The 18,747-nt window shown below is 46.8% G+C and overlaps 1 protein-coding gene across 1 annotated transcript; it reads left to right on the forward strand.

Annotated features, from left to right (window-relative positions):
- The first annotated feature begins 10,693 nt into the window (after nt 1–10,693).
- LOC136654022 (vomeronasal type-2 receptor 26-like) lies at nt 10,694–17,420 on the forward strand. The gene is made up of 5 exons (XM_066630884.1): nt 10,694–10,837; nt 12,299–12,487; nt 13,691–13,918; nt 15,301–15,427; nt 16,510–17,420. Exons 1-5 carry the CDS (start codon nt 10,694–10,696, stop codon nt 17,418–17,420), a joined length of 1,599 nt encoding a protein of 532 aa, XP_066486981.1.
- The last annotated feature ends 1,327 nt before the right edge of the window (nt 17,421–18,747 follow it).

Below are 18,747 nucleotides of genomic sequence, written 5' to 3' on the forward strand. Positions count from 1 at the left end.
CCCAGATGTGTTCCATACTCTGCTATGTGTCTTGAAGTGGGTTTTATTAGACTCAAAACATTGGCTTGGTTGAGATCAGTAAAATTTTGGCTTGCAATCCTCTTCAGTGCTGCCCCATATGGGCTAATGTACCAGCTTTTGGCTGATCCAGTACTGCCTGTGGAGGTTGCGGATTTACTCACCAAGCTTAAATCGATAGGACTAGACACAGCAAGCCTGGGTATGATTGGTTTAAGCGAAGCCTACAGGACTATCAAGGAAAGATTGCTCGATATTGAGCGTCAAGAGCTACTCTGTGCAGCTAACACCATTTGCTCCCCTCTCCATCTGCACATCCCAGTCAGCTTTGGGAAGCCGGCTTCTTTCCTTTATCATCTGCAGTGCCCACAGGCTCGCAGAGCATTCTCCCTTGCGAAATGCAATGCCTTTCCATCAGCTCTGCTAGCGGGCAGGTTTAGTGGCATTCCCTACTCAGAAAGAGGATGTACCTGTGACAGGAATTGTGTGGAGACATTACATCATATATTTTTTTACTGCCCACTCCATGATACCCTTTGTAAGATCTATCTGGCTCCACTGCTGAACAAAATGCAGGGCTGGGAGGATTCATTTAAATTACAAACTCTTCTTTCCATAGAGGAAACTGACTCTCTTGACAAGGTTGCCAACTTTGGTTCTGGGATTCTGGCAGGACGGAATTCTGGGTCTTCCGCTATATTATGGTGAATGGAGGGAGGGGGTATTGGATGATTACGAGTGCTTTATTTTATTGTGTGTTCTGAATGTTTAATGTTTGGTTGTTGTTTCGTATTTCCATTATCTATGCCAATAAAGGTCTTATGTATGCATGTATGTTATCCATGCTGTTTGGTCCACTTGTTTGTCCATCTCTTCCTATGAATTTTCAGGCTGAACTGATTATGATGATGAGAAGAGGTGGTATGTAAAGGAACTAAAGGAAAACATCTGGAGACTGAAGGACTCTATATATAGAACAATACTGTAAAGTCCCTCATTGGAACTAACTAGGACATCCCTCATATGTAAACCATTTTGAGTAATATCTGATGAGAAAGGCCTTATATAAATACAGGTGTGCACCACTTAATGACAGGGACACGTCCCCTGATCCCTGTTATGCGATTAGGTCATTCAATGAACATTCAGTCCAATCTATTGTTTTTGTTGTGTAAACAGACAACCCCTGCCAGACACTAGCTGGCTGCGCAGGCTACTGGAGACAGATGGCCTCTTCTTTGCATTAAGAGCCTCTCTGTTGTGCAGACAGACACTCTGCTGCAGGCTACGGGAGATGTGATTGCCTCCTTAAGAGCACCTTCTTTGTGCTTTGACCACCGTCATATATGCAATCGGTCATTAAGTGAACCGTTGTTAAGCGTCACACGCCTGTATAGAAATAAATTGATACCTATAAGAGGTCAGAAGAGCTCATGAGATGTGTGTCATAACTGTATTCTCGAGCAGAACAAACCAAACATCACAGCAATGAGAAAACAGTTGATTTCCATGCTAACCCTTTCTCCTTTGGGGTTTTTTGAAGATGCCGCCCCGATCGTCATGTACTGAGAGCTGCCATCCTGGACAGACAAAGGTGGCACGCCAGGGGGAGCAGATCTGTTGCTATGACTGTGCTCAGTGCTCTGAAGGGAGGATTTCCAGCCAGACGGGTAAGTGAAGAAGGTGATGCTCCATCCAGTGGGTGTTCCAGAAGTTTGTGGAAATGAGCTGCTCAAAGGTCTTCCAGCCCAATCTTTTCTTTCCCAGCACTCAGAGGAACTGTGGTGTCCAGGAACCTTTGTCCCCTTCCCTTGAGGAATGTCTCGGGTCCCGCGATGGGGTTTCTCATGTTTGCACCAGCTATTTTGCTGGCACAGCTGTGAGAACCTTCATGTCAAGCTATTAGGTTGGACACAGAGGACAGGATCTGGCGGAGGAGGCCTCTGCCGCTCCCACACCCCTCCCACCCCATCACTTCCCCAAATCCCCTGCTCAGAATGTCATCCCAAAACTCAAAGGCCATACCGCTGCCTAGTGGTCCCACTTATCTCCACGCAGTCACATAGCATTCTTCATCCAGCACCACCTACTCCAAGGGTGCCGTAAATGTCCTTTACGACATGTTTACAACACCCAGTGCCAGCACTGGAACTCAGTACCGGTGCTAGGAACCTTTAGGATTGGACCCTTAGGGCCCAATCCTCAATTCATCATACTGATGCAGTCAGTAAAGCAACGGTTCAGCAGAACATATGGCCCAGTCCTATGGGACTGTTATGACAGTGGGACAGGTGTCTCCTGTTGTAAAAGGCCCAGTGATGGCGTGAATCTGGTGCCACCACTGGGCCAAACCAAGCATCTGCTGCAAAGTAGCTGCAGATCCGTAACCACATTGCTGCAGATGCCGGTAAGTCAGAAGTGGGGCATGTTGTGGATGAGGAGAGATCAGGTCAGGGAAGATAGGAGGTGGATCCTGTAGGCAGCAACATGCACCAGGCTCTAATCCTTGAACCTTGCCTCGGAATACTCCCTGACTCTCCCCGGAAGTGCATCAGCAAAATGGAGGAGACCTACAGGTGATCGGGCAGCCTATATGCAACTTTGCTGGCTGGCTGTTTGCCGCCCATGACAGCACACACTTCCTGGGCACAGCACAGCTGACATTTGGGTAAAGCCTGATGCCAGTTTTACTGAGGGTTGACATTCAAAGGATACCTGGATGTGTTACATACATGAATGGATGCAAAGAAACATTTGAGTGAGTGATTTCTTTTGAATGTGTTAATTAGCAGACTTCATACTATGATTGAACTGCACTGTTGCCAGACAGGCTGAGTTGACACAAATACACTTTGAACTGTTGAATCCATGCATGTTTCTTTTAGATGCAGATCACTGCAGTGACTGCCCAGAGGACCAGCATCCAAGCAGGAACCAGGATCGCTGTATTCCCAAAGCCATCACTTTTTTGTCCTATGAAGAGCCCTTGGGAATTGTTCTAGCTTCTTCTGCTCTGCTGCTCTCCACCATCACACTTGTGCTCGTGTGGAGCTTCATTCAGCACAGGAACACCCCCATTGTCAAAGCCAACAACTGGAACATCACCTGTGCCCTGCTGTTCTCCCTGCTGTGTTGCTTCCTCTGCACATTTCTGTTCATTGGCCAACCCAGAAAGGAATCCTGCATTCTCCGGCAGACCTTGTTTGCCATCACTTTCACTGGGGCAGTTTCTTCAGTGTTGGCCAAAACCCTCACTGTGGTCCTGGCCTTCATGGCCACCAGACCAGCTAACAGGATGAGAAAATGGTTGGGGAAGAGATTGGCCATGTCCGTCATTGTGGTGTGTTGTCTGATTCAAACTGGCCTCTGTGCAGCATGGCTGGCAGTGTCTCCCCCCTTCCCAGAGCTTGACGCGCACTCCCTGATAGGTCAGATCATAGTGCAGTGCAACGAAGGCTCAGCCTTCATGTTCTCCATTGTTCTGGGCTACCTGGGATTTCTGGCCCTTGTCAGTTTTTGGGTGGCTTTTTTAGCCAGAAGGCTGCCTGATACTTTCAATGAGGCCAAGCTGATCACCTTCAGCATGTTAGTCTTTTGCAGTGTTTGGGTGTCCTTTGTGCCAGCCTACCTGAGCACCAAGGGGAAATACATGGTGTCCGTGGAGGTCTTCTCCATCTTGGTCTCTAGTGCTGGACTCTTGGGTTTCATCTTTCTCCCCAAATTCTACATTATTGTGTTGTGGCCCCAGCTTAACACCAAGGAGAACTTAGTAAGGAAGAAGAATTTTGTTACCTGACTGAATTGCTTGAGTACCTTCGTCCGTAGCATTGTGCATGAACCTCTTCAGATATGTCCATTGTTTTATAGAAACTCGTGTGACTTCCTTCTTTATTCTCAACTGTTCCTCTGGGACATAGTCCTGAGATTCTTTTCAACTTTCACCAACCTGACATTTCAGGGTCAATCTAATTTCTCTTTCCTCCCTTCTCCTCCAAAGTGCAATCATCTACTTTAGTTATCCTAAGCTGTTTGCTAGAAAAATAATAAATGTTTATGAGGATGATGAACTGCATCTTTAAATTAATTGATTAATTGATTGATTGATTGTCAGTTCTTGCTTGTACCACTCCCTGATAGGTCAGATCATAGTGCAGTGCAACAAAGGCTCAGCCTTCATGTTCTCCAAGGGGAAATACGAGGTTGCCGTTGAGGTCTCCATCTTGGGCTCTTGTGCTGGATTGTTGTGTTTCATCTTTCTCTCCAAATTCTACATTATTTTGTTGAAATCTGAGCTGAACACCAGGGAGCAGATTGAAAGGAAAAATAAATTTGGTACCTTTCTGGCCTTCTGTTTTCTTTTCATACTTCTCCTCCCATTCAAGTTTGTGCCTTGCAATTTTTTGCAATATAAACTTGTATTATATTTGTATTGCATTTAGCAGATTGAAACCAGTGAGATTAGATAATAAATGAGGGTGAATTGACTCATTTTCCTCCCAGATGCAGTAAAATGTGTTCTCTGTTGATCCCTTTAGGAGATGAGACTTAGATATGCTTCTGTCACGCACCTGACACTGACATCTGACCTGACAATAAAGAGATTTCTATCCAGTAATGCAGGACGCTGAGGTGGTGCAACATTTGTGCCATCAGAATTTCACTTATGGCAGTGGATAGTTAAATGGCACCCATTTAGGACCAGGGATGAGCGATCACGGGCCCTCAGGTCACAAACGAACATGTCTTGATGAGCTCATTCCACAAAAGTTCTCACAGGATCCTAGGGGAAAAAGAGGTCTCGAATTTGGGTCATAGGAAACTTTATGTATTTCCTGTGACATTAAGATCCATGTTACATTGGTTCATTCCTTCCCAGTCTGAAATGTGATGTTTTAGTTGACCAAGAGCCTCAAAATCTCAATGTGTCAAGGATGGGTCCTTTCCACCCGCTTTCTACACCAGTATAATATGTCTGTCAACAACCCCCCCTCCCACGAAAAAAAAAAAAAGTTATCTTCAATGAAGACTCGGAGTCACATTTCCAGGGTTCAGGAAGGAAGCAAAGCCACTTTTCCGAGCCTGCCCTCCTTCTTTTATTAACCTCTCCTTTTGCCCAGTACAAAGGTCAGTTATGTAAACATTGCAAGCTTTCTTTTCCATTGTGCTGAATCAGGATTGTTTACTGAATGTCACGCTGTTTGCGCATGATCAGGACGTGCTCAAAGTGTGCTTCGAGCGGGGGGGGGGCAAATGTGCTAGCCGGACTGCCACGTCAGCAAAGAGTGAGGTTCCGTATTTTTCCTATACATTTGCTTCATCTCCCCTTTTTTTGTTTTATTTTTCATGGGGAGGGCAATACCCTTGTAGGCGCTTGTGGAGCAAGTCTAAGCCTTGTCGGCTAAGTAAAAGAGTCACAGACCGGTGTTGTGGGGTCAGCAGGCGCATTGTTTGACACAATTAGGGAATACATTGAATAAAGCAACAGCTTATGATTAGAATAGCTATTCCAAAGATCCCATACCCAAAGGTCTGTCTAAGCCATGCAAAGTTTAGTAGCCATCCTGTAAGCCAATCCCAAAACCTGCTAAAGCCTACATCTTGTTGTATTTGTGCTCTTTTTTTAGATGTGCTCTTGAAGATTTTTTAGCTCTTCAAGTCGTTCATCTATAATGCGGCTGTTATCAGTTAGATTAAAGCAACACATATTTTTAAATGTTGAACATCCATGATGATGTTTAAATAACAAGAAATCAATGGCTGCTCGATTGTCCAGAATTGCCTCGCATAATTCATGTTGTTCCGTATTTAATAAAGCTATTGCTTGAGAGGTGGCATTAATGGCCTTTACAGCATAACAAGCTAATTTTCTTAATTGTCTAGCGTTGCCCACCGCTAGTGCTGGGATTTCTATTAGGGAGGTTGCCAATGAAATATACTCGTCTTTACTTAACAATTTTACGTTTGAATCACAATCATTGTGGAGTGTTAGAGCGCGTTTGGCTCGAGCAATTGGCTTAGGAGGTAACATTATTACAAAATGACAAAGGCAGCACTCTGCGCCATTGGTTAGGTTGGCTGGAATAAGTTAAAGGTCCTGCTTCCACATGCAAAAAACCATCCCTTGGGCAACATGGTGTGTTTGTACACAAAGGAGACATTCTGAAAGTTGGAGCAATTGAGTTGTGGGCCTGGGGGTTGATAGCAGAGTTTAGAACAGTTAACAAACCGGGCACAGGTAGCACTGAAAACTGCCACATATGGTGTATTTAAGGACAATGCATCCAGAGGCAATTCCTTAATTGATTCTCCCCATTGGAGGTATCCTTCATACGCCTGGCTTGTTAAATTGGTATTACTAAGATTTTGTAATAGCCAGGCATCATTATTTATATCGCTTGGTTGATGGCACGCAGAAATCAGGCATGTCCCCAATTGATCCCCCGCAGCGAATTTAGTGGACAGACAGAAATGTGAAGTGTTAACAATCTGAGTGAGGCGCTCCCATAAATTATATTTTATATGCTCCTTTAATGGGGTGCTTGTTGACCAGCCCCCAGCGGGATCACTAACAATAGTAGAAAACACATCATTAACACCATCGAGTTTTTTGTAACCTCAGCCATCATGGCTAGAAGCAGTTTTTCAGGGGTTTCTGGTTCACCGGATGTCATCAGCTGCCTTTGGGCCTTCGATGTCGGTGCCTTCAGATCTCCCCAGGTTATGGGATGAGCCTCCTGTCGGGGTCTTTTCATTGGCCATCTGTTCCTTGGTTGCTCCTGTAGTCCCAGCGTCATCTGGAAGTTGGGGATTGGATTCTCCAGGCCCCAATTCCATGACATCCTTAGCTGGCCGCACACACCGCGCTGGTACCCAAAGCGTTCCTGTGGGAGTAAGCACAGCAGCATACCCTCGCCCCCAAGTTGCCAATGGGGTTGGGCCTTTCCATTCTGGGTCTGGCAGTTGTCTATAATAAACCATGTGTTAGGGTAATGGTTTCATGACTCCTTCATGTCTTTCGTGAGGAGTAAACCCTTCTGCATTTAATGTTAAAAAATTTAAAGTATATAATAAAGTATAGAGTGTTTCCTGAATATGTATTGGCCCAAATAAACCATGTCTTATATCCCCCATTTTTAATTGTTTAAATAAGAGGGCTTTAATAGATCGGTGGGCGTGCTCTACAATAGCTTGTCCTGTAGAGTTATAAGGGATGCCGTGTTTAAGAATAATATTCCAGGTTGTGCAAAAGGAAAGAAGCTCTTTTGAAGTATAAGCTGGAGTGTTGTCTGTTTTTGCTGCGAGCAGCTCGGAGGACCTGCAGGTTGCGCTCACTGGGACAGGCCTTGTATGCTGCTTGAGCTCTCCTCTTTTCCTCAATGACTGGTGTCAACTCCTCAGAATGGGCTTCAAATCAGTCTGCCGTCATGTTGGTCCTCTTGCCGAATATGGACAAGGTGGTGTTTTAAACAGTATTCTTGAAATGTTCCCATCTGTTGGATGCGTTTGCATCGGCTGGGCCTGGAAGAGATTCCTCAAGTGCTTGTGCAAATCCCTCCACTTTTCTCTGATCTCGGATCTTGCTGGCATCAATGCGAGGTCTTCCTTCCTTTTTCATGTGATACAGTCGCTTTGCTTGCAGTTTCACTCTGCTGCACACCAGGGAGTGGTCAGTGTCACAGGCAGCACCATGATAACTGCATGTGATCTTGATGCTGGGAAGGCTGGAGCATCTGGAGAGAATCAGGTCAAGCTGGTGCCAGTGCTTTGATCTTGGTGATCTTCTCCCCAAGATCTTCTTCCCAAGTTGTCCTCTCAGGCTCCTCAGCAACATCAGATCCTTCCACAAGGACATGAAGGGCACTGTTGTCTTTGATGGCTCCACATCAGACCCCTTTGACATCTGAAGTGGCGTGAAGCAGGGCTGTGTTCTTGCACCAACCTTGTTTGGGATTTTCTTCGCTGTCCTGCTGAAGCATGCCTTTGGAACTGCAACAGAAGGCATCTATCTCCGGACCAGATCAGACGGAAAGCTCTTCAACCTCTCCAGACTGAGAGCAAAGTCCAAAGTCCAGCTGAAATGTCTGTGTGACTTCCTCTTTGCCGATGATGCAGCTGTCACTGCCCACTCTGCCAAAGATCTCCAGCAGCTCATGGATCGTTTTAGCAAGGCCTGCCAAGATTTTGGACTGACGATCAGCCTAAAGAAAACACAGGTCATGGTTCAGGATGTGGACTCAACTCCCTGCATTACAATCTCTGTGCATGAACTGGAGGTTGTCCATGACTTTGTGTACCTTGGCTCAACGATGTCCGACACTCTTTCTCTCGATACCGAGCTAAACAAATGCGTCGGTAAAGCAGCTACCACGTTTTCCAGACTCACAAAGAGAGTCTGGTCCAACAAGAAGCTGACAGAACATACCAAGATCCAGGTCTACAGAGCTTGCATCCTGAGTACACTTCTGTACTGTAGCGAGTCATGGACTCTCCACTCACAACAGGAGAGGAAACTGAATGCTTTCCACATGCGCTGCCTCTGGTGCATTCTCGGCATCACCTGGCAGGACAAAGTTCCTAACAACACAGTCCTGGAACGTGCTGGAATCCCTAGCATGAATGCACTGCTGAGACGTCTGCGTTGGCTCGGTCATGTCGTGAGAATGGATGATGGGCGGATCCCAAAGGATCTCCTCTATGGAGAACTCGTGCAAGGAAAGCGCCCTACAGGTAGACCACAGTTGCGATACAAGGACATCTGCAAGAGGGATCTGAAGGCCTTAGGAGTGGACCTCAACAAGTGGGAAACCCTGGCCTCTGAGCGGCCCGCTTGGAGGCAGGCTGTGCAGCATGGCCTTTCCCAGTTTGAAGAGACACTTGGCCAACAGTCTGAGGCTAAGAGGCAAAGAAGGAAGGCCCATAGCCAGGCAGACATATCAGGGACAGACTGCACTTGCTCCCGGTGTGGAAGGGATTGTCACTCCTGAATCAGCCTTTTCAGCCACACTAGATGCTGTTCCAGAACCACCATTCAGAGCGCGATACCATAGTCTTTTGAGACTGAAGGTTGCCAACACTTAGAGACTGAACTCATATGAATGAATGAAGGTCTCATGATAGCTCAAGGCCTATAAAAAACCTTGTGCAAAGCAAGACCAGCCTTTCCTTTGCTGCCACTGCCGCATCACAGATGTGAAACAGCAAGCAGTGGAGGGAGCCCTCATCACACAGCTCTCACGAAGAGGTCGAAGAGTTGCCATCACGCTGAGAGCAGTTGCATCAGGCCAGCATGGGCTTCAGCAAGTCTCCGGAGGGCCAGAGGCTCATTGGAGACTGGGGGCTTCCTGGGGGCTGGATTGGGAGTCCTCAAGGGCCACAAGTGGTCCCAGGGCCGGGGTTTGGACACCCCTGCCTTAGAAAGAAAATTGCACTTCACATACCAGTGGACTTCTGTAAAAAATGTTGTCCTCAACATGCATTGCGTCATTTCTTGCTTCTGCATGCAGTGGTCAGGTGGATTAAGCAGACGTGTTTTCTTTCTCTTTGCAGAAGTCTGCAATTATTGGTAAGGAGGAATCTCTGCCCTGTAATTTTTCTAATCACTGTTATCAATAGGTGGGAAGCCCCACGGCTAATTCAAGACTCCTTGGCTAGAGAACAACAGCTGAATCCAGGATGAGATGCTCAACGTTCGTCACAACTCCTTTCAGAAGAGGGTCTGCCCTGCAGAGTGATTTGATGGTTCTGGTAACTCTGATGGTTGAAGGCTGTGGCCGTCCACCAGCTGGGTGTTTGAGTCTCAATGAAGGGTGTCATCTTGAACAGGGGCCAAGTTGCCCTCAGACTCATATGGATGCCTCTGCTGCAGCTGCCTCATGTTTGGGGCAATAATTGCAACCCCAGGTGGGGTGTGTTGCCTAAAATTCAAGGGGAAGCACAAGGCTCTGCAGAAGGGATCATCATTGGTGAATTTGCCTCATTCTTCAATAAGGAATTAGATGAGCTTTCCTTTAATGAAACTCCCCATTTCATTTTCAAAACGTTGTAAGTTTTATTATTTGAAATTGTACATCAGGCCAAATGATAATACTGATTTAAAATACTATATCCTGAATATAGACAAATATAAGCATTCACCCCCCCCCCATGGGTCCACATTCTGGACCCACTGTGAATATCACAAATCCATGGATACTGGGCGACCATTTTTAAAAAGTGAGGAAAGTGGGAAAAGGTCCCAAGTAGCAATGGAGGCAAATAGGTGGACAGAGCTGGGTGCCCCCCACCAATGGGCTGCCTTATGTGACCATTTAAGCTGACCTCATGAATGGGCTGGCCCTGCTTGGGGGTTTCTGCTGCAGTTGCAAGAAGAAGGAAGGGGAGTGTCTTGACCCTTTGTGCATTTATTTTATTCATTAATATTTTTATAATCCTGTTGATCCACTGTCTGTGTCTGGAATGTCTGCAAAAGACTCTAATTATATTATGAAAAAGACCTATTTTATCAATCAGGTGAAACTGTCATTGCAGCTTGATGCCGAAATACTACCACCAGGTACTTGCCTTTGTGTTTGCAATGAATGAGATCAACCAGAATGCCAGCCTCTTACCCAACCAGACTCTGGGATATAAGGTCCTAGAAAGTTCTTCCAATGCAATGGGAACCTGTTTGGGTACCATGGATCTCCTTTTCACAGGGCAGAGAAATCCCCTTAATTACCACTGTGGAAGGAAACAGAAGCTAATGGCCATCATTGGAGGGCTGACATCTCATAATGCCAACCAGATGCCTCACATCTTAAGTATCTACAAGATTCCACAGGTACGTGCGATCATCCATAGCTTCAGGACACGCAGCCCACACTGTACCCAGTGCTGGGTTTGAGCGGGCTGGAGGTAAGAGAATGTTTGTGGCACTAGGTTTGCAACACCCAGCACCAGCTGCTGCACTGGTGCTCTGCATGCTTAGGATTGGGCAGTCAGTTTAAAGGGAGGATTCCACTGGGGTTGGAAGGCACTTGCAAAGCAGGTATTTTCCTCTTGCATATCTCCATCTCTGTTATAAATGAGCCGTGAAAGACAGAAAAACCACAGCAGCAGTGTGCACAGTAGCAATGGCAGCAACATTCATGGAAAGGGTTTTAACAAGCACTCCCACCCCCTTCCTGCTGCTCTGCTCCTAAATCTCAACTGTACAAACTGCTTCTCTGGGGGCAAAAAACGTAACTGAGGTTCTGAGACTTGCATTTGCAGATAACTGAATTAGATCATTGGTAATCCTTTCCTGAGAACCATATCACAAAGTCCAGGCAGCCCAGTCCTAACCTGTGCTGGAGCAGGCAGGCCAACTGGCCTGTGCTGTATCCAGGCAGGTGAGGAGGTGGCTCTGGTGCAACTCGGAGAAAGTGAATATCTATCCCCTTACCCCATGCCATGCACCAGCCACCCTTTACGGGGCTATTCTGATCTCTGCCTGAGAAATCTGAGCTGGCTGGGAGGGGTTTTTTAATCTGGCCTAAGGTGTTGAGGCTGGTCCGAACCCCCTCCCAGGCCCAGTCTGCCCACTGGCCCACCCTGCCCCAACCAGAAATGCCCCTGTCCACTCCCCCGCCATCTTCTCCAACCCCTGCGCCATGGGCCGGTATGTGTCCTTGCGCTGGCCCAGCTTCCTCCAAAGTAGATGCAAACGTACTTTACCTGACACTCCTGGGCCAGTCCAGGGAACTTGTGCCTGCCAAAGCCTGACCTTGGATTGCGCCCTAATTCTATGAACAATAGCAATCCTACACAAGTTTGCCTGAGAGTAAGCCATATTGCCCATGATGGGACTTGTTTCTGAGGATACATGCTTAGGATTGCACGATAAGACCTGCATCTGCAGGTAACATTTATAAGCTGATCCTGCCCTGATTTCAGTATCAAAAAGTGTTCTGCTTCTGAAGTACAGCCTGGAGTATATGATACAAGAACTTCACTCTATCTGGCCAGACGTTTGGAAGAAGTGATTAAAACTCAGGAAATCTGCTCTTAACAATATAATTCTCTTCCTTCTTTGCTCAGTTAGGGCTTCTCTGACCCTGCAGGGAGTGATAAAACTCATTTCCCTTTTCTCTGCCAGATATTTCCAAATGAAGAGGTTCCATGCACTGGAATAGTTGGTCTCCTGAAACATTTTGGATGGACCTGGATTGGACTGATTGTTTCCAATGATGAGACTGGAGAAACCTTCCTGAGAACCCTGGCGCCCAGGTTGCTCCAACGAAGCATTTGTTTTGCTTTTCAGGAAATTCTTCCAACACTGAAGTTCTACTGGTCACCCGAATCACAGTTTTATAAACTGCTAAGAGTGGAATCTGCTCTCTCATCCACCCAAAGCAAAGTGATCCTCGTTCATGGTGATTCACGGTCCATGGAGGGGTTACGAATGCTCCTGCATTTCAATGAAGTTGTCCGGGAGAATCTGCTGGAGAGGGTTTGGATCATCACAGCTCAGTGGGATTTTGCAACTGTTAAGATACCATCTGCCTTCACGCCCCGGTCTTTGAATGGCACCTTGTCCTTTGCACTCCATACAATTCACATGAGTCACTATGAAGTTTTCCTGAAGACAATGAATCCCTATCAGTCTAAATTGTTTGTTATCTGTCTTTTCTGGGCTTTTGCATTTCGATGGACCTTCCCTGGGGAGAACATCTACTTTGAAGGTCAAAGACATTGCACAGGGGAGGAAAAGCTGAGCAGCCTCCCTTCATCTTTGTTTGAAATGGAAATGCCTGGTCACAGCTACAGTCTCTATAATGCTGCTTATGCTCTGGGGCATGCATTCCATGCTTTGTATTCTTTGAGGTCTGGGCACAAAGCAAAGAGGGACACAGGCACATGGAGCCAGGTTCAGCAATGGCAGGTAGGACGGCTGACTCTTGTCTTGACTGCAACTAAACTCTGGTTGGACAAATGCTTCCCGCTGGATGGATTTGACATCCTGGTTCTGATGCTGTTGCTTATTGTTTTAGCAAGCTCCAGATGGAATCCCCTGAATGGTTGCAGGGCATCATTTATATATAAAGTCCTAGTTATATATAAAATCCTGTATAAAACCTGGTTTTCCCCAAGTTTTAAGTGTTCAACCTGAAAGGGAAAGGAAAGGCACAGCATTCTCCACCCCCAAAGAGCCTCCTTCAGCCTTCTCAGCGGAGAAAGAGAGTGTAGGGAGGGTGGACTGAAGACCCGTGTCATTCAGACAGCCCAGAAGCCTCCAACAAGCAGCCATTCAAAAGTAAAGGGAGGATCAGGTGTGCAGTCTGAGGTGAAAATCCATTAGAAATGTGTATTTTGTTGTTCACCGTACTGGGAGCGAGGATGACAATACTGTTCCTTGGGTATAACTATCATAGTTAAAAAAAAAGAAACCTCAATTTTCTGAACATGTTTAGAAAATAGTGATGGTTGTTCTTATTCTCCACTTCTCCTTTTCTCCTTCCAAACTGGGTGAAGTGAAACCTGACCATATCTCTGGTATGAAACAGACACGTAGATGTGAGAACCATTGATAGTGTCGGTCTGAAGAGATGCCGTGCATCAAAATGATTAATTTGGCAAATTACAAGAAAGTTGCACCAGCTGATCCATCACCACTTGCCCCCGCTTCATGATTGCTTTCCCTCCTCCCAACCAGCTTCACTCCTTTCTGAGAAACCTCCGCTTCAACTATAGTGCTGGGGAAGAAATAGTTTTGGACGGAGATGGGAAATTTCCCGCCAGATATGATATCATCAACACCATCACCTTCCACAACAGATCTTTCCACAAAGCCCATGTTGGACGGATGGATGCCCAGGCTCCTGCGGGGAAAGAATTCACCATGACCAGAAGTGCCATTGTGTGGAACCAGAAGTTTCATCAGGTGGGGACTGTTACTCAGGGGTACTATGTAAAATACTCAGAAGACTATAAGGGCGCAATCCTAACTAGTAGTTAGGCCAGCGCAAGTCCCTTGTGCTGGCCCAGGAGTGTTGCAAAAGTGACAGAAAGCACTTTTACATCACCCTGGAAGCAGTTAGGTCAGCGCCAGCCTATCTGCGCCACTGCGGGCCCCGGGGATGGTGAGTTTGCTCGGGCCAACTTTGACTGTCACAGGAGTCAGAGGGGCGTGGGGAGGGCAGGGAGGAGGCATTTCAGGGCAGGCAGCAGGCAGTCCTGGGGGCAGGCGGGCAAGGTCAGGAGGCGGGGCCGGGATCCAGCTGTTAAGCAGGATCCTAACCCCATTCCCAGGCAGCCTGGGGGAGTGCCAGGCTGCTTGGATTTGCACTACCTCCGGAGGTGGCGCAGATCCAAGTAGCCCCATTGGTGCTGCAGTGGCTCTCCCCAGGGTAAGGAATTCCTCTTGCCCCATGCTGAGACACTAAGTGCCTGAAACTTGTGCTGGATACAGCACAGGCCTGCAGGCCTGCCTGTTTCCAGCACAAATTAGGATTGCACTGCACGTCTATTATTGCTCATATACATTCATAAGACTCAAGACATGTGTTGGCATACAACAGGCCAAATTAGTGTCAAATAATAAATGTGTGAGCTATAGTCAGACTTAACTATGCTGCCTATTTTTGGTCCAAATCCCATCTAGCTTTCCAACCCTGGCAGTAGCTGTGCCAATGGGTTGCATCCTGTGGAGGGAGATTAGTTATGGGGGCCTCCACAAGGTTCCTTTATTCCCTTGCCTAAGGGCTGCATTGCAGCTGCACCAGTACTGGAAAGTTGGACAGGACTGGACCCTCAGTCTCTCTCCACATATTCCCACTTTTCATTTAGGCATTTCCATCCTGTCTCCAAGCTCCAGATGGTCTGCTGACTATCCCAACCTATCACTGAGAATTCCTGAAGGAGTCAAGGCAGGTTAGGGCTGCACCACCCACCTCAAGTCCACCACTCCTTGAAGAAGACTTTTCACCCATTACTCAGTGAGACTAGGGATACTGGTCTTTGACTGGTTTAAGCAAGGCAACTTCTGCAACTCATACAACTGCCCGTATCAGCCTGCGTGCTTATCAATATATTGAAAAGGGTTCTTGATCTGTGTCTGTGAACCAGCATTAGTTCAGTGTGGCAGTTCAGTCCAAGTCCAAGCAGAACAGGACAGGAGGTGTCCATTATGGTTTAATGATCAAGCTGAAAGTGATGCTCATTTCTATGAAGAATCGTAAGCCTGTCAGCACTGTTGTGGTGCACCCTGTCAAAGTCATGCGCACTGATGGTGCCTCATTTCTTCTTCCTTTTGCTTCTCATTAGGCACTTCCCCAGTCTGTGTGTGTTGAGAGTTGCCATCCTGCCCACAGCAGGATTGTCCGCCAGGGAGCGCAGATTTGCTGCTATGATTGCGTTCAGTGCTCTGAAGGGAGGATTTCAATCCAGAGAGGTAAGCAAAAGAACGCAGAGCTATAAAGAGAAGATTTGCTGTTTGGTTATCAATTGATTTATTTGAACAATTGGTTCGCATATGTATTTTACATCCCATTCTAAATTGCCCTGGAGCAGGCAGCAGGCCTGCTCCACATCCAGAGCAGGGTTGGAGCCAATAGTGACTCAGCCCGGGGAAAGGGAAATTGCTTCCCCTTGCCTCAGGTAAAGCCACAGCAGCCCCAATGGGGCTACTCAGATCTGTGCCACCTCAAGAGATGGCACAGATCCAAGCAGTCTGGAGGTGCTCTGGGCTGCCTGGAACCAGGGATAGGATCCGACATAAGTGCTGGATCCTGGCCCCAACCTCTCACTCACCAGACCCCCCACCCACGAGCCCAGCCACCACCCACCCTTCCCCTGCCCTAAAATGCCTCCACCCTGTCTTCTCCATGGCCCCTGACCACTTTACCAGCCTGATTTGGCTGGCACAGGCTTCCCTCTTGGGCTGGCCAAACGGGGTTTTCATTGGCCTTCAGAGGTCGGTGCACACCTATGTGCCAGCCTCCTTGCACAAAAGTGCTTCACGGCAATTTCCCGACATCAATGGGCTGGCACAAGTGACATCATCATCATCATCATCATCATCATCATTATTATTATTATTATTATTATTATTATTATTATTATTATTATTATTATTATTGCTCACATATTACTTTGAATACCACATTATGTTAGAATTTCAGTTCTACCAGATATGTCTATTGGGTTTCTGTTGCTGAATCCGATCAAATATTGGGGGACAGGGAAGAACTCCTTCAAACTTTGGAAAGATAGTTTCACACATGTCTATAATATTTTAATGATAATTTAGTCGAAATCGCTGATCATTTCCGATAGTTACTGAAATACATGCACTTCAGGAATTCTTTTCTGTTAATTTTTGAAAAATTCTCATCTATGGGAATAAAAAAGCTCTGCTAGAATTCTCTTCTATGTTCCATATTTCATGTCACAGTTAGGGCAGGTCGTAGTCATCTAACCTGTGAGGACAGATGCCCCTTGTTAAAATATAAAACTTTTGGCTTTTTTTTTCAGATGCAGAGGATTGTCATCTGTGCCCTGAGGATCAGCATCCAAACAAGAACCAGGATCGGTGTATCCCCAAACATATCACCTTCCTCTCCTATGAAGAGCCCTTGGGAATTACTTTGGCTTTTTTTGCTCTTTTCCTTTCTCTGGTCACAGTTTTGGTGAAGTGGACCTTCATAAAGCACCAAAATACTCCCATTGTCAAGGCCAACAACTGGGGCATCACCTATGCCTTGCTCGCTTCTCTGCTGCTTGGCTTTCTCTGCCCCTTTCTCTTCATTGGGAGGCCTGGGACAGTGACCTGCCTTCTCCGTCAAACACTGTTTGGCATCATTTTCTCCACTGCCATTTCTTGTGTGTTGGCCAAAACTGTCACTGTCATTGTGGCCTTCATGGCCACCAAGCCAGGAAACAGGATGAGGAAGTGGGTAGGGAAGAGGCTGGCAGTGTCAGTCATTGTTCCCTGTAGTCTTATTCAAGCTGTCCTCTGTGCTGTGTGGCTTGCAATGTCCCCACCATTCCCAGAATTAGACATGCACTCCCAGATCTGTCAGATCACAGTGCAGTGCAACGAAGGCTCAGACCTCATGTTCTATCTAGTCCTGAGCTACCTGGGGCTTCTGGCCATCATCAGCTTCACTGTGGCTTTCTTAGCCAGGGCATTGCCTAATCCGTTTAATGAGGCCAAGCTGATCACCTTCAGCATGCTGGTCTTTTGCAGTGTTTGGGTGTCCTTTGTCCCAGCATATCTGAGCACCAGGGGGAAATATATGGTGGCTGTGGAGATCTTCTCCATCTTGGCTTCCAGTGCTGGGCTACTAGGATGCATTTTTCTCCCCAAGTGCTATATTATTGTACTGAGACCTAACCTAAATACCAGAGAGCAGCTGGTAAGACACAAACATCTGCAGCACTAACTAATGTTCCCAGTTCATCACACACCTCCCACCCCCAGTCTCTATGTAATCCTACGGACAAGTTGTGTCTTCTTCATAGTTGGAAAATAATCTAGGACGTCTTAAGCAATCAACAGTCTGATCAGTGTTTTCTGGTGGTTTCTATGCATACAAATACTAATCTCAAGCAGAGTGGCAGATGTGTAGGTCTCATTGTTGGTCAGTTTGGACAATGCATCTCAATTCAAGGAGGGGGAACATAGGTATGTACATCTCCCCCACCCCCATAGCACACCCACACCTAATTGTACAGGTAGGTGGTTCAACTCAACTGCTGCTCTAGGTGCAGATTAAGTATTACTTAGTACTACAAAGTCACAGGTCCTGAAACAGCTTCAGTTTGGCTTTCTTGGCAAGTCCGTTTTCTGCTACTTCAATGAATCCATGTCGCACTTTCAGCAGGCTTGCATTTCTCAGTGATAGAGATCCTTGGTCCCAAGGAAAGGGGAATAACATGGTGGTTGTAAACATCTTGTTCTCCTCGGCCTGTGGTGCTGACTGAGAGCCCAATCCTGAGCTCGTCCTGCTGGCATACTGCAGGTGCAGAGTGTTGCAAATGTTCCATAAGTCACACCTCTGACAAAATAGTCAGCACAGACTTGAGAAGCCCCATTGCAGGGCTTGGGGCTTTACCCCGGAGAAAAGGAACAAAAGGTCCCAAGACCTCCAACTGCTTCCTTGTGTCCACTTTGGCACTGCTGCTCCAGCGGGCTCCGGGAAGATTGGGATTGGTCTGTTAGTGAACTGAATGTTCCTGAAGCTTCTACTGAGACTACAGCAGAACAGTGAAAAGTGGGCAATGACAAAACAGCATTGAGTTGCATGACTGACTTCCTCCTTTCTTCTCACCCTTCCCTACTCCCCATTCTAAGAATACAAGGCGCCATAGTCATGCCTGCTTTTCCTCTGTTAATTGTTCAGTAGGTTACATGCTTTTGAAAAACAGTAAATCCTGATGACCTGAATCCATGGATGATTTTGCTACTGAGTGTCATCAGTTGGAAGTCCAATGAAAGGAACTCTGCCCTTCCTAAAAAGGTGGCAGAGCAGCTTTTAAACTGATCCCTGGGGGAAGGCCGACAGGAGCTGAGGGGCATCCGGTTCGGGACTCCTCATCCCTATGGGATGAGTATGGGGAGGTTAGAGAACAACAAGACAAAGGCAGGGTAGGAGAAGAAATTGGGAAAGGTAGGGTGATGGGATGTGATAGACGGTTTGGCACAATGAGAGGATGCGGGGACAAAGGAGCAAATAAGGAGCCCATCCTGGGGCATTCCGTGTATAAATG

The sequence above is a fragment of the Tiliqua scincoides genome, chromosome 5 (assembly GCF_035046505.1).
Source record: "Tiliqua scincoides isolate rTilSci1 chromosome 5, rTilSci1.hap2, whole genome shotgun sequence".
NCBI lineage: Eukaryota > Metazoa > Chordata > Lepidosauria > Squamata > Scincidae > Tiliqua > Tiliqua scincoides.

Excerpts from the sequence above, each read along its gene's own strand:
- LOC136654022 (XM_066630884.1), top strand. The coding sequence starts at position 10,694 with ATGGATCTCCTTTTCACAGGGCAGAGAAATCCCCTTAATTACCACTGT. Across the intron at positions 10,838-12,298 it reads GTATCTACAAGATTCCACAG|GAAATTCTTCCAACACTGAA; the intron begins GTACGTGCGATC and ends TTTGCTTTTCAG. Across the intron at positions 13,919-15,300 it reads GGAACCAGAAGTTTCATCAG|GCACTTCCCCAGTCTGTGTG; the intron begins GTGGGGACTGTT and ends GCTTCTCATTAG.